We start from the raw sequence: 12,335 nt of genomic DNA, 5'->3' as shown, positions 1-12,335 counted from the left end.
TTGGGTGGTGACCACTGCCCTTGCTAGGCCACTGTGAGCTCCTAAAGGTGAGGTTCCCTTCTGCAGGCATCCCCTGGTTGGCACAGACCGCCAGCCCATGCACAGTGGGCACTCAGGGAACACATGCAAAGCTCATCAGCTACCAACACACGCACAGACCCCTGGCTGAACTGAAGCAAAAAGAGCTGTTTTGCTTTCCTCCCACCAGGCCTCTGTAGCACCAGCTTAGGGAAGCACCATGAGGGGTGGGTTTGACTGTGTCATGAAGAGAACCACCTTCTGGAGGCCTCCTTCTTCAGGGAAACCACTAACACATAACACAGACACAGAAGGTGCCAAAGGGTATTCTCAGTGCAGCAGGCTTTTTTTTTTTTTTTTTTTTTTTTTAAATGAATCTCATCAAGCATAACCAAGAATCAAAACAAGCAGATAAACACAGTTGCTTTCCTGGAGTGGTGAGAATGCAGTTGAAAGAAGGAGGCTCCAAAAACCTCTGCCACAGGCCCCACATGTCTGTCCACTCTCCTTCCTTCTCTACCCCAGCCCTGCCATTGGCCCTACTGCAGTTTCCACAAAAGGACTGCAAAAACGGCTATGTCACTGGACTGCAAAAACAGCTGTGTCACTGCAGGTCAGAACAACAACTTATTAAAGACACAGTTCTTTGGCTGGGCACAGTGGCTCACACCTATAATCCCCGCACTCTGGGAAGCCAAGGTGGGCAGATCACTTGAGGCCAGGAGTTCAAGAACAGCCTAGGCAACATGGTGAAACCCTGTCTTTACTAAAAACATAAAAATTAGCTAGGCCTGGTGGTGCACGCCTGTAGTCCCAGCTACTTGGGGAGGCTGAGGCACAAGAATCCCTTGAACCCCGGAGGCAGAGGTTGCAGTGAGCTGAGATCCCACCAGTGTACTCCAGCCTGGGTGACAGAGTGAGACTCCGTCTCAAGTGGAAAAAAAAAAGACAAAGTTCTTAGAACAGACTGAGGTGCAGGGGCAGTGACTCACCTATCTCTGCCCCCAAGTTCTTTGGTCACATGCTAAGACTGTGCTGACACCTGCCAGAGACCAGAGGGAGATCATGCAGTAAAGACCTATCTCCAGCCTGACACTTGACAGACCCTTTGAGGGGAAGCTAAATGGAAATGGGACATGTCCATAAATAAACTTGCTAATTTAGGGTCTCACCTCAGTAATGGGCAGGACAACTTTTCCAACAAACACCAAGCACTAAATATTCAGGCAGACGTCCTCTTCTAAGACTCATAAGATTCCATCACTGCCCCCATATCAATGAGCTTTCCTCTCCATGCCCAGTCATGGAACCTGTGTGAGCCAGGGGCCCAATACCCATAACAGTGAGGGTCTGCTTACCAGCCCCTCTGTCTCCTCTGTTGTCCTCTGGAAATGTGCAGCCAGGACCATGTAGTCCCGCATCTGCTTGTGACATTCAAGACACTTGATTGAGTACCGGATGAGCCTCACAGGGTCTGGGTAGAGTGGCAAGGCTGGAGGAGGAGGACTGGCACTGCCCGAAGTGAGGCCATGTTTGGGAGACGATGAAGGGGCTGGGGCTGCTGGTGCCGTGGAGTTCACAGGGGCCGACACGAACATTTGGTCTGCAGAGATGGGCTTCACCAGCAGCTGGGAACACTGCATGACGAGCCCCTTGCTCTTGTGGTCACGGGCATGCCGGAGCAGGCTGCACTTGTTGAAGAAGAGCAGCGTCTTGGAGCACAGTGTGCACAGTACCTCAATGTGGACGCTCCGCCGGCCATAGTGCTGGCTCAGGCTCTTCTCTAAGGCAAATGCGTCTCCACACTCCAGGCAGCAGTACCCACTGGCCGGCACGTGGATCCTGCTGTCCGCAGGCGGGCTGAGATTTGGCGCGTAGAGGGGCACGGGGTTGGAGCTGTGGAGGACCTTGTTGAAGACCTCTACAATCAGTGGAGCAGCCTTTTTCACCTGGTGGACCAGGGGCACCGACATTTGTGTAAGCTGTGGCTGGCTCCGTCTTTGCACTGAGGACTTGGCTGTCACTGATGCAGCAACACTGTGGGGGACGAGGTTCAGGTTGGCCAAGTGCACAGCTTTGGGCAGGAGGTTGGCAGGGGCCAGGGTGGATGCCTGCAGTGCTGTGCTCTGTTGCTTCTTGCCTGTCTGTGAGCCTGGGGCAGCCTCCTTTGGGACCTGGGGCCCAGAACTGCAGCAGGGAGATGAAGAGTCACTGGCCTTTGTCATGCTCTCGTCCCCTTTCCTGGCCCCCTGGGGGCTCCCTGAATTTGTGCCTGCCTCAGGAAAGTGCTCTTCCACAGGCACCTCATCCCCTGGCACCTCGCTTGGGGCCTCGGCAATGGCGCTCCCTAGAGGTGACCCAACAGGGGACTTACTTGGATCATCAGGATCTGGCAGGATCCTTGTGACAGTCCGTTTGATTTCCCCTGATGATGTCTTAATGGTTTTGATTCTCACTTTGGGAATTGCTGGTGGGGAGCTGGCAGCCACAGACGGTGAGCCTTTGCTGCTGCTGTCACTGCAGATGCTACGAGGGCTGTCCGATGGCTTGATACTTTTTCTAGTGGCCTCCAGAGGGCTCCGGGGACTCTTTGGTGACTTGGGCATTTTGGGGCTACCTTTAGAACCCTCTTTAGCGGGCCCTGAGAGATCCTTTGTGTGGCCAGGCTGATCCTCCTTAGTGACACTAGCCACTCTTTTGGCCTGCAAGGCCACCAAGGCTGCCACACAAGAGGACAGCTTGGAATGAGCTGGCTTTAGACGCTGCCTAGGGGGGACTGATGAGCAGGTACCAAGCTCCCGGGCAAGCCCCTTGGACTCTCCGATACTGTTGCTAGGATGGCTGTTGAACTCCAAAGCTTCCCCAAAGAACTGAGTGGCATCCGGATCCTTGTGAGGTTCCACTGCGTTCTGCCCACCTCGCTCGTGTTCCTGCTGGCTCCCCAAGGGCAGGGGTTCTGGCTTGGGTTCTTTCTTACAAAAATGATCAAACATATGTAGCTCCGGAACCGGAAACTTAGCCAGAGCCTCCAGGACTGGGCCCCCTGCAGCCCCGCACCCAAGAGCGGGTGGGAAATAACTGTCAGAGTGTTTGGGCTTTATCCCGAATCCGTTATCTTTGATGGGATCCTCCGGTTCTGGGCTGGAGATTGGACTGAACTGGTTGAAGGTGGGTAATGGCTCTGACTTGGGAGGCTCCAGTTTGCCAGGGAAACTCCTGGCACTGTCTCCATTCATAAAAGTAGAATCAAATTTCCCACAGTTGTGGGGATCTGGAGGCAGATCTGAGCCCCGGAATCCATTGTGTAGGAGACTGGGAGTAATGTGGTCTTTCTCTGCTTCAAACGACTCCTGGCGGCTGGTGTTCTTGACAATGACACTCACGGCCGGCACATCAGGGGCTGATCCTGAGTGAGACAAGGACACACTTTCATCCATACATATGCCTGGAGGTTTGAGGGGACTCTCATTCTCCTCACTGGGTGTCTGGATGGCCTCCTTGGCATCAAGGCTGGTAGGGTCTGGGATGTCAAAGGCAGCCAGAAGGTCATCAAAATCTGGGGTTTTCATATCCCCCATGGCTGGATGCTGGCAAGGGCTATAACAGAAACAGAGAACAGAATCAGTGACCACCAGGGTCCCACTGGACCATCTTTACTACACACCCATCAAACTAATGCACACACAGCCAGGACACCCATGCAAAACCCCACATACTATGACAGGAAGCCACCCACCTCAGTTTTACCCCAACAGTTCTAAAATGCTGGAGAGGTGGGGGCAGAGATGGAAAGAGTAGTGAGATGTAGCGACAAGCCTGCTTGGATGATCTTAAACCTCAGTACCTGGAAATTGACAGCTAGTTATAAAGCCACAAAGAATACGCTCCTACCATACTCCCCCAGCTTCTCAGGGAACCTCATCCCTCCACAATCATGTGCATTAGCAAAAAGCCACTCAGCACTTCCAGCCTTTAGAAAACTACTGATTAATACATGGAACCTGGCTATAACTTCTTCTGCTAATTTACTCTTAGTAATTACTCACTAACTTTATATAACTTTGGGGGTTTTTGCTGCATAAATTCAATCAAATCCAAAATGATTTGCTATTTGTGTGGTCTCATTAATAAACTCTAGAAAATTATACCATCCCTAGGTATTTTTTCTCTGTTCAGCAGACACACTTGATTCCTTTTCATCCTAAAACTGTTACCAGTTGGTAAATGCTCCTCCATTAAACCTGAGGAGCAAGGTGACTTGCAAAGTACCAACAGTTATCAAATTGGTCAGTTGACAATTTGGGGGAAGCCTAAATTCTATTTTGACTTAATATACAAAGAACAAGATAATAATTCTATTTCAACTTCATGCACCTGTTTCCTTCATGATCTGGGGAAGCAGAGCTACAGAACTACTGCAACAGGGGAAACACAAGGCCCTAGAGAGACCTTCCATTAGGAAATTCTCATAAAACTCACACTTAAGATGAAACATGAAACTGGCTGGCTCAAACCTGCTGGAGGGAGAAGAAAAACCTCACCATCTCCCTTTAAATCCTGGATCTGCTTCAGCATTCCAGGGCCTTTACTGGCTTATGTGTTTCTTACGTCACATTTATGTTGAAAACCCTTCTGGATGCAGACTGGCACAATTCTTTTAGAAAGCAGTATGGTAGCTTCACAGAACCAGAAAGTGGCAAACTTTAGGTCCAGGAACCCCACTTCCAGAAATTTATCCTAAGAACAAAAATTCTCAAAAACTATATGCAAAAATTATATGTTACAGCATTATTTAAAAAGCACAAAAGAGAGAGAGACACACACAAAGAATTTAAATGTCTTAAAACCAAAAAAAAAAAAAAAAACTTGATAGGCTGTAATGCAGTCATTAAAAATTCTCATTATGGGCCGGGAGTGGTGGCTCTTGCCTGTAAACCCAGCATTTTGGAAGGCTGAGGTAGGCAGATAGCTTGAGGTCAGGAGTTCAAGACCAGCCTGGCCACCATGGTGAAACCCTGTCTCTACTAAAAATACAAAAATTAGCCAGGTGTGGTGGTGGGCGCCTGTAATCCCAGCTACTCCGGAGGCTAAGGCAGGAGAATCACTTGATCCCAGGAGGCAGAGGTTGCCATGAGTCAAGACTGCACCACTGCACCCCAGCCTGGGCGACAGAGTGAGACTCCATCTCTAAATAAATAAATAAATAAATAAATAAATAAATAAATAAGAAATTTTTAAAAATTCTCATTATTAAATCTATATAGCAACCAGGAAAATTACTTATAATGTCAAGTTTAAAAAGACTAATACAAAAATGTTGTCAGACTATAACAATGTAAAATTATGCATGCATTTAAGCCAAGATTTAAAAAAAAATGAAAATGATTATGTGCAGAGTAGTGGAATTACTATTGGGTTAGTTTTTCAAAACTTTTTTAGGGGGCTGATAGACTGCTTTTGTAATTTTTAAAGGGAAAAATAACAACAATAACAACAAAAACCCACTCAGAACCACAGGGCAGCAGGTGGCATAGCAGAGGTATATCTCTTACCACCCCATGGGATCAACAGGTTTCCAGCTTTGGTTTCTTGCCCCCCTCCCAACTCCCAGCAAAACACATCTGCCTGCATAAGAGTTTTCACAGAAAATGAAAATTATACTCCCTTCCATTGGGAAGATATCTAATTATGGTAATAATAAAGTGCAATACCAATTACCTAAACATGGGTTGGCAGAATACACCACTGGAATGAGATACAAAGTTTTGAACAGAACAAATGTTTGTCTCTTGGAGTAGGAGGTGTTGGAACCCATAAACAAGAGGAACATACCCGATGTCACTGAAAGCAGTGGGTACTCAATACCAAGTGACTTACTATGCAGGGTGATCATAACTATAAGGAAACACCTGCATGATATTTGCTTTATAAGCTTCTTTTTTATTTCTTTTTTGTTCTTTCTTTCTCTTAAATGTCTAGGAAAGGCCAGGCACAGTGGCTCACTCCTGTAATCCCAGCACTTTCGGAGGCCGAGGCAGGTGGATCACCTGAGGTCAGGAGTTCGAGACCAGCCTGGCCAACACAGTGAAATCTCGTCTCTACTAAAACTACAAAAATTAGTTGGGACATGCCTGTAGTCCCAGCTACCTGGGAGGCTGAAGCAGGAGAATCACTTGAACCCAGGAGGAGAAGGGTGCAGTGAGTCGAGATCTTGCCACTGCACTCCAGCCTGGGCAACAGACTGAGACTCCATCTCAAAAAAAACAAAACAAAACTGTCTAGGAAAAAAAAGATTGAGGGGAAAGGGCAGAATAGATTTCCCAGCTCTCATTAAGGAGATGGAGAAAGCACTTGGGAGAAGAGGAGGAGAAGCTGATTGTGTGTATAAGGATTAGCTGGGAGTCTGCTATTATCTAATATGAAGTTGCAGAGGCTTGAAGCAGAGAAAGATTACATCAGAAGTAAAGCTCTCCTCATAGAGAAATCTCAGGGATTGACTGAGAATGGTCAGAAGTAAATCTTTTGCTGGAAAATCAGGGCTAGTAAATGGTGTGAGAGCTCAATATTAGCAGCAGAAAAAAAACTTTATAGAGATTTTAGGTCAGGCACAGTAGCTCACACCTGTAATCTTAGCACTTTGGGAGGCCAAGGGAGGAAGATCACTTGAGCCCAGGAGTTTGAGAGTAGCCGGGGAACACAGTGAGACCCTATTTTTAAGAAGAATAAATGTTTTAAATGCCAAAGCTGAAAGCCTTTAAAAGCCAAAGATCACATCCTGTTTTCTATTTAGCCCCAGTAAGAAAAACCAAAAACAGCAGCAATCAATAACTGTGAATAAGGTACTCTACCGTGTACCTACATGTTTATATTTACTTGAACCTTGCTCTAAAGCATCACATTGTTTTTAAATAGAAATTAATCAAAATGTACCCTGTTACAAAGCAAAAGAAGAAACTGTAAAGAAAAAACCAATAAAAAAGTTCTATTTACCAAAAACCTGCCAGCACAAAGTTAAAAGGCAAACAACAAATCAAAAGGAATATTTGCAACATATAATTATCATTGATATCTTAACTAAGATAACTAAGCCCTTATAAAGAGACCTCCTCTTTTGGCTTTGGAGCCCCCCTCCATCTGTCTCTGTACAAGGGAGTTTCTTCCTTCTGTCTTCTCCCTTCCTTCTTGCCTACTAAATGCTCCACTCCTTAAAACCACTCCACGTTGTGTCCGTGTCGTTTTCTCTAAACCAGCATGAGGACCAAGAACCCTGGTGTTCCTCCACTCATTAGAGCTGTATCATTTTGATGCATGGGCCAGGAAAGGAAATTCAATCATCAGACTGCAATCAAACTCCAAATGGTGCTATAAACTGAACCACACATGGACACGCCATCTTCTGAGGAGTCATAGACCAACCCCAGGAGGAGCCCTAGCTGCTGTTCCCCATTTGACGCCCCTTTTCAGCAGGAAGTAGCCAGAAAAGAGTCGTCGTCCAAAATCCCCTAACAGAGTTAGTATGGCATCTCCACAGTGGGGGAGTGTTGTAGGAAAAGGGGTCACTGGGAAGTTTTAAAGCATCTCTGGAAAAATTTCTTATAAAGCCCGGGCTCTTAGAGCCAGGCCAGCAACCTTTGATATGCAAGTCGGCCATTAGAAACTGGGTCCACCCAAACATGGAGATTCCTGTAGCCTTCTTGCCCTTTCCCTACAAGTTCCTGGCAACATGGCCACCCCCACATATCCTCACGTGTGTAGAACCTCATGGCACCATGCATTTGTATATTAAAAGACGAGGGTGGGAGGGCCAGCTTTTTCTCTACGTGAATGACATGACTAGTCAAACCAATCCTCTGAGCCCTATGCAAATCAAACACCGCCTCCTCCAGCCTCTGCATATATACCTGACTGGTATCCGTGGCCAGTGGGGACCTCCTTTTTCGGCTTTGGAGCCCCACCCCGTCTCTGTACAGGGGAGCGTCTTCCTTCTGTCTTCTCCCTTCCTTCTTGCCTATTAAACTCTCCGCTCCTTAAAACAAAAACAAAAACAAAAAGCCCTTACAAAGCAATAAGTAAAAGATGAGCAACCCATTAGAAAAATGAGTGAGGGTGATGAGCAGGCAATTAAAAGAGGAAAGACAAATGGACAGACTAGAAAAAATACTCCAGAATGGAGTTAGGTTACAAGAATATTCCAAATGTTAAAAGTATCTCGGCTGGGAGTGGTGGCTCATGCCTGTAATCCCAGCACTTTGGGAAGCCGAGGTGGGCGGATCATGAGGTCGGGAGATCAAGACCATCCTGGCTAACACAGTGAAACCCTGTGTCTACTAGAAATACAAAAAAATTAGCTGGGCGTGGTGGCAGGTGCCTGTAGTCCCAGCTACTCATGAGGCTGAGGCAGGAGAATGGCGTGAAGCCAGAGGCGGAGGTTGCAGTGAGCCAAGATCGTGCCACTGCACTCCAGTCTGGGCGACAGAGCTAGACTCCGTTTCAAAAAAAAAAAAAATAGTATCTCAACAGATGAAATTATTTTCTCTTTTGTTTATCTTCATTTTAAAATCATTCAAACTATTTGTTTCAAATTGCATTACTTACATAACTTATTTTTAGCACTTTGGTGGGAGGCCAAGGTGGGATGATCGCTTGAGCCTAGGAGTTCAAGTAACATAGGCAACATAGTGAGACCCCATGTCTCACTGAACGAGCTAGATAGATCCAGACCTGGTGAGCTCACTGAGTGATCTAGAGTGGCCTAGGCAAGGCAGGATCACTGGTTTGGAGGCTGGGAGTAAATTTCACTCAAAGGTGAGATAATGGAATTTGCAACAATATGAACAGTACCCTTGGGGGTAAAGAACAACTCCAAGACTGGCAGACTGACGACTATACTATCTCTCAGAATAAGTTTCTACCTAGGGAATATCTGGAAATATTTTTTAAAGATGAACATAAATCCTATTGTTTATCACAGGGTCTACTAGTTTGCCCAGGAAATTTTACCAAACATTTAAGTGAACATATCAACTAGATGTGGGTAAGGAGCATCTTAGTTTTGAAAGGGCCTCAGCATGCCAAATCACCCTGTTGGAATTATTTGAGGGTATAAAAACAATATGATTCGGCTGGGCACAGTGGCTCACGCCCGTAATCCCAGCACTTCAGGAGGCTGAGGTGGGCAGATCACTTGAGGTCAGTTCGAGACCAGACTGGCCAACATAGTGAAACCCATCTCTACTAAAAATACAAAAATTAGCCGGGAATGGTGGTGCGCACCTGTAAATCCAGCTACTCGGGAGGCTGACGCAGGAGAACCTCTTGAATCCAGGAGGTGGAGGTTGCAATGAGCTGAGATTGCGTCACTGCACTCCAGCCTGGGCAACAGAGCGAGACTCCGTCTCAAACAACAATAACAACAACAACAACAACAACAAAACCCGGTATGATTGGCTGGATACAGTGGCTCATGACTGTAATTCAGCACTTTGGGAGGTTGAGGCAGGTGGATCCCTTGAGGTCAAGAGTTCGAGACCAGCCTGGCCAACACGGTGAAACCCTGTCTCTACCAAAAATACAAAAATTAGCCAGCTATGGTGGCAGATGCCTGTAGTCTCAGCTACTTAGGAGGCTGAGGCAGGAGAATCACTTGAACCTGGGAAGCAGAGGTTGCAGTAAGCCAATATTGCGCCACTGCACTCCAGCCCAGGTGGCAGAACGAGACCCTATCTTAGGAAAAGAAAAAACAGTGGCCAGGTGCTGTGGCTCATGCCTGTAATCTCAGCACTTTGGGAGGCCAAGGCGGGTGGATTGCCTGAAGTCAGGAGTTCGAGACCAGCCTGACCAACATGGCAAAATCCTGTCTCTACTAAAAATACAAAACCTAGCCGGGCATGGTGGCACACACCTGTAATCTCAGCTAGGGGCAGGAGAATTGCTTGAACCTGGGAGGCAGAGGTTACAGTGAGCTGAGATGGCATCATTGCACTTCAGCCTAAGCAACAGAGTGAGGACTCTGTCTCAAAGAAAAAAAAAAAGTATGATTATATATAATTATGGCAGAACTAGTAGACTAGTAGACAGAATTTCTACAGACTTTAAATACTAAGATCCCACCAAAAAACAAAAAAAAAACAGAACAAAATAACAACTGACTTCCATAAAACTTGGGTGAAGGTATGTTGTCTGTGTGCATCCGTATATATGTCCTCATGTAATTCTCATTCATGGGGAAATATAACCAGTAGAGTTTTTAATCCATTGACTAGTTTTGGACTAGAGCTTTATGCTTTCATAAATTACCTAGAATGGTGGTTTCCAACCCATAATGGAACCCAGCTTCACATCCACATATGTGTTCTCAAGGACCAGCCATTAGACACACCACTACCGAATAATGACTCATGAAAAATTTATTTTAAAAAGGAAGTCTTCATAATTATATAAATGCTTTGGGACCCGATAATCTAGCAGAAGAATGTTAGGATGTAAGTTTCATGAAGGAAGAGGCTTATCTATTTCACTCATCACTGGATTTCCCATTAGGTACTCAATAAATATTTGTAGAAGCAATAAAGTAAAACCTTCAAGTTTGCAAATGGCCTTAAAGCTGTTCCTAATCAAAACGCAAAATTAAAAGACAGGTTCTCACGAGGCTGTATAAATAGGCAAAATTACAGCAAGTCACCATCAGTGAAGGCAAATGTGAAGGAACATTCAGGGAAAAGTAATACCAATTATACTTCTAGAATAATGGATTTAAGCTACACTGTTCAATCAGCTTAGACTGTTCCCTTAAGATACCACATTGCATGTTTGATCACAAAAAGTCCAGAAAATGCTGGGCATTATCAGAAAGAACACTGTAAGCAAATTAGAACTTGTGATCCTGCCCTTATTCAAAACCACTCTGTGTCTGTAGCTACATGTGCTGTGCAGTTTGGGTTCCCTATACCTCAAGAAAAACATACCAGAGTTGGAAGAGGTCCTGAGAAATCTCAGAGATTGAAGTTATAAAGTAAATGAAAGGGCTTTCTAATGAGAGCCTAAAAATTAGAGCTCTATTTTTTTTTCTGGAGAAATGAAAATTTAGGAGAAAGGAGAAAGTATAACTAAATTATAGGTTTGTTCATCAAACCTCATAATACTAGAGAGAAGAGGGCAGTATTTTGAAGTTTGAAATAAAATATGTACTGGGCTTGGACATTCCCAGGGTGCTCTGTAGATCTTCACCCCTGGATGGGGACAAGGCAGGGCCCCTCTCTGAACTGACCTTTTTATTAGGAAAATTAAACCCCTGGTGGGTGGTGACTTGTTAAAAAAAGAAATAAAAGATGTAGACAAAAGATGATTTTATCTATTGTCAGAAAATATCCTGAATTATCACAGGTACAAAAATATATAAATGTAGTAACATTCACATATTCAAACCTAAAAATAAAAAAGGTTCTGAGGAACTAAGAACAAGGACTTAACATTGAACCCATGAGCTTTTTCCCCCTCTGCAACAAAGCCTTCAAATTTCAAGTAACACTAAACTTTGTTATCTGTTACTTCAGCAATGCTAAGTTCAGTAATAGTAGATTAATAAAAGTTCAGTAACAAGACATTAAGGAGGCAGAGGCACTCCAAAATGCATTAAGAAAAATCTGATCTCTAGTCAATATATTCTGTTTAATAAGACAAGGAAGCAAATAAAATGTTGTCGATTTATAAAATGAAAGTGAAAGGCAGCATGATTTAAGGAACACTGAACTGTGAGACAAAAACAAAACAAGTTTTCTTGAATTTGTCATTGTTCATTGTATTAGGACTGGAAGGAAAGAAGGATGGATGTTTTACAACCTGTGGGTGAACTCTCAACCCTACTCCCCCACATGACTGACGATGGCTTAAATACTGGTATCTGTGTTGCATTATTGTTTGTAATTGTTAAGAGGTTTTATTTTTTTGTTTGTTTGCTTTGAGACAGCGTCTCACTCTGTCGCCCAGGCTGGAGTACAATGGTGTGATCATAGCTCACTTCAGCCTCCACCTCCTGGGCTCAAGTGATCCTCCCGCCTCAGGCTCCTGAGTAGTTGGGGTTGCAGGCATGCACCACCATGCCTGGCCAGTTCTTTTAATTTTGTAGAGACAGGGTCTCCCTAGGTTGTACCAGGAATGGAAGCAGACAAGGGGAAAGTCAGAATGAGCAAACAAGTTCAAGAGTAAGCTGCTGCTCCCAAGATGTACAGAGCCTCTGCCTGAACTGGAGCAGGAACATTAATCATCGAGACACTGCTTTCATGGGTGGTAGCGAAGGGAACTCAGTGAAACTTCAGTAG

The 12,335-nt window shown here is 45.2% G+C and overlaps 1 protein-coding gene across 4 annotated transcripts in view; it reads right to left on the bottom strand.

The window, feature by feature from the left end:
- ZNF592 (zinc finger protein 592) overlaps positions 1-12,335 on the bottom strand; it is a 55,985-nt gene that overhangs the window by 20,658 nt on the left and 22,992 nt on the right. For 2 of the 4 annotated variants that reach the window (XM_030931138.1, XM_030931139.1), the window contains 2 exons: positions 7,920-8,044; positions 1,377-3,615 (listed from right to left, as the gene is read on the bottom strand). In XM_030931138.1, the coding sequence (XP_030786998.1) occupies positions 1,377-3,596 (2,220 nt within the window). In that variant the 5' untranslated portion in view covers positions 3,597-3,615; positions 7,920-8,044. The remainder of the gene's footprint in view (positions 1-1,376; positions 3,616-7,919; positions 8,045-12,335) is intronic. The other 2 variants (XM_030931140.1, XM_030931141.1) reach the window with 1 other exon arrangement.

The sequence above is a fragment of the Rhinopithecus roxellana genome, chromosome 5 (genome assembly GCF_007565055.1).
Source record: "Rhinopithecus roxellana isolate Shanxi Qingling chromosome 5, ASM756505v1, whole genome shotgun sequence".
Taxonomy (NCBI): domain Eukaryota; kingdom Metazoa; phylum Chordata; class Mammalia; order Primates; family Cercopithecidae; genus Rhinopithecus; species Rhinopithecus roxellana.
This window is presented reverse-complemented; position numbering and strand designations above follow the sequence as displayed.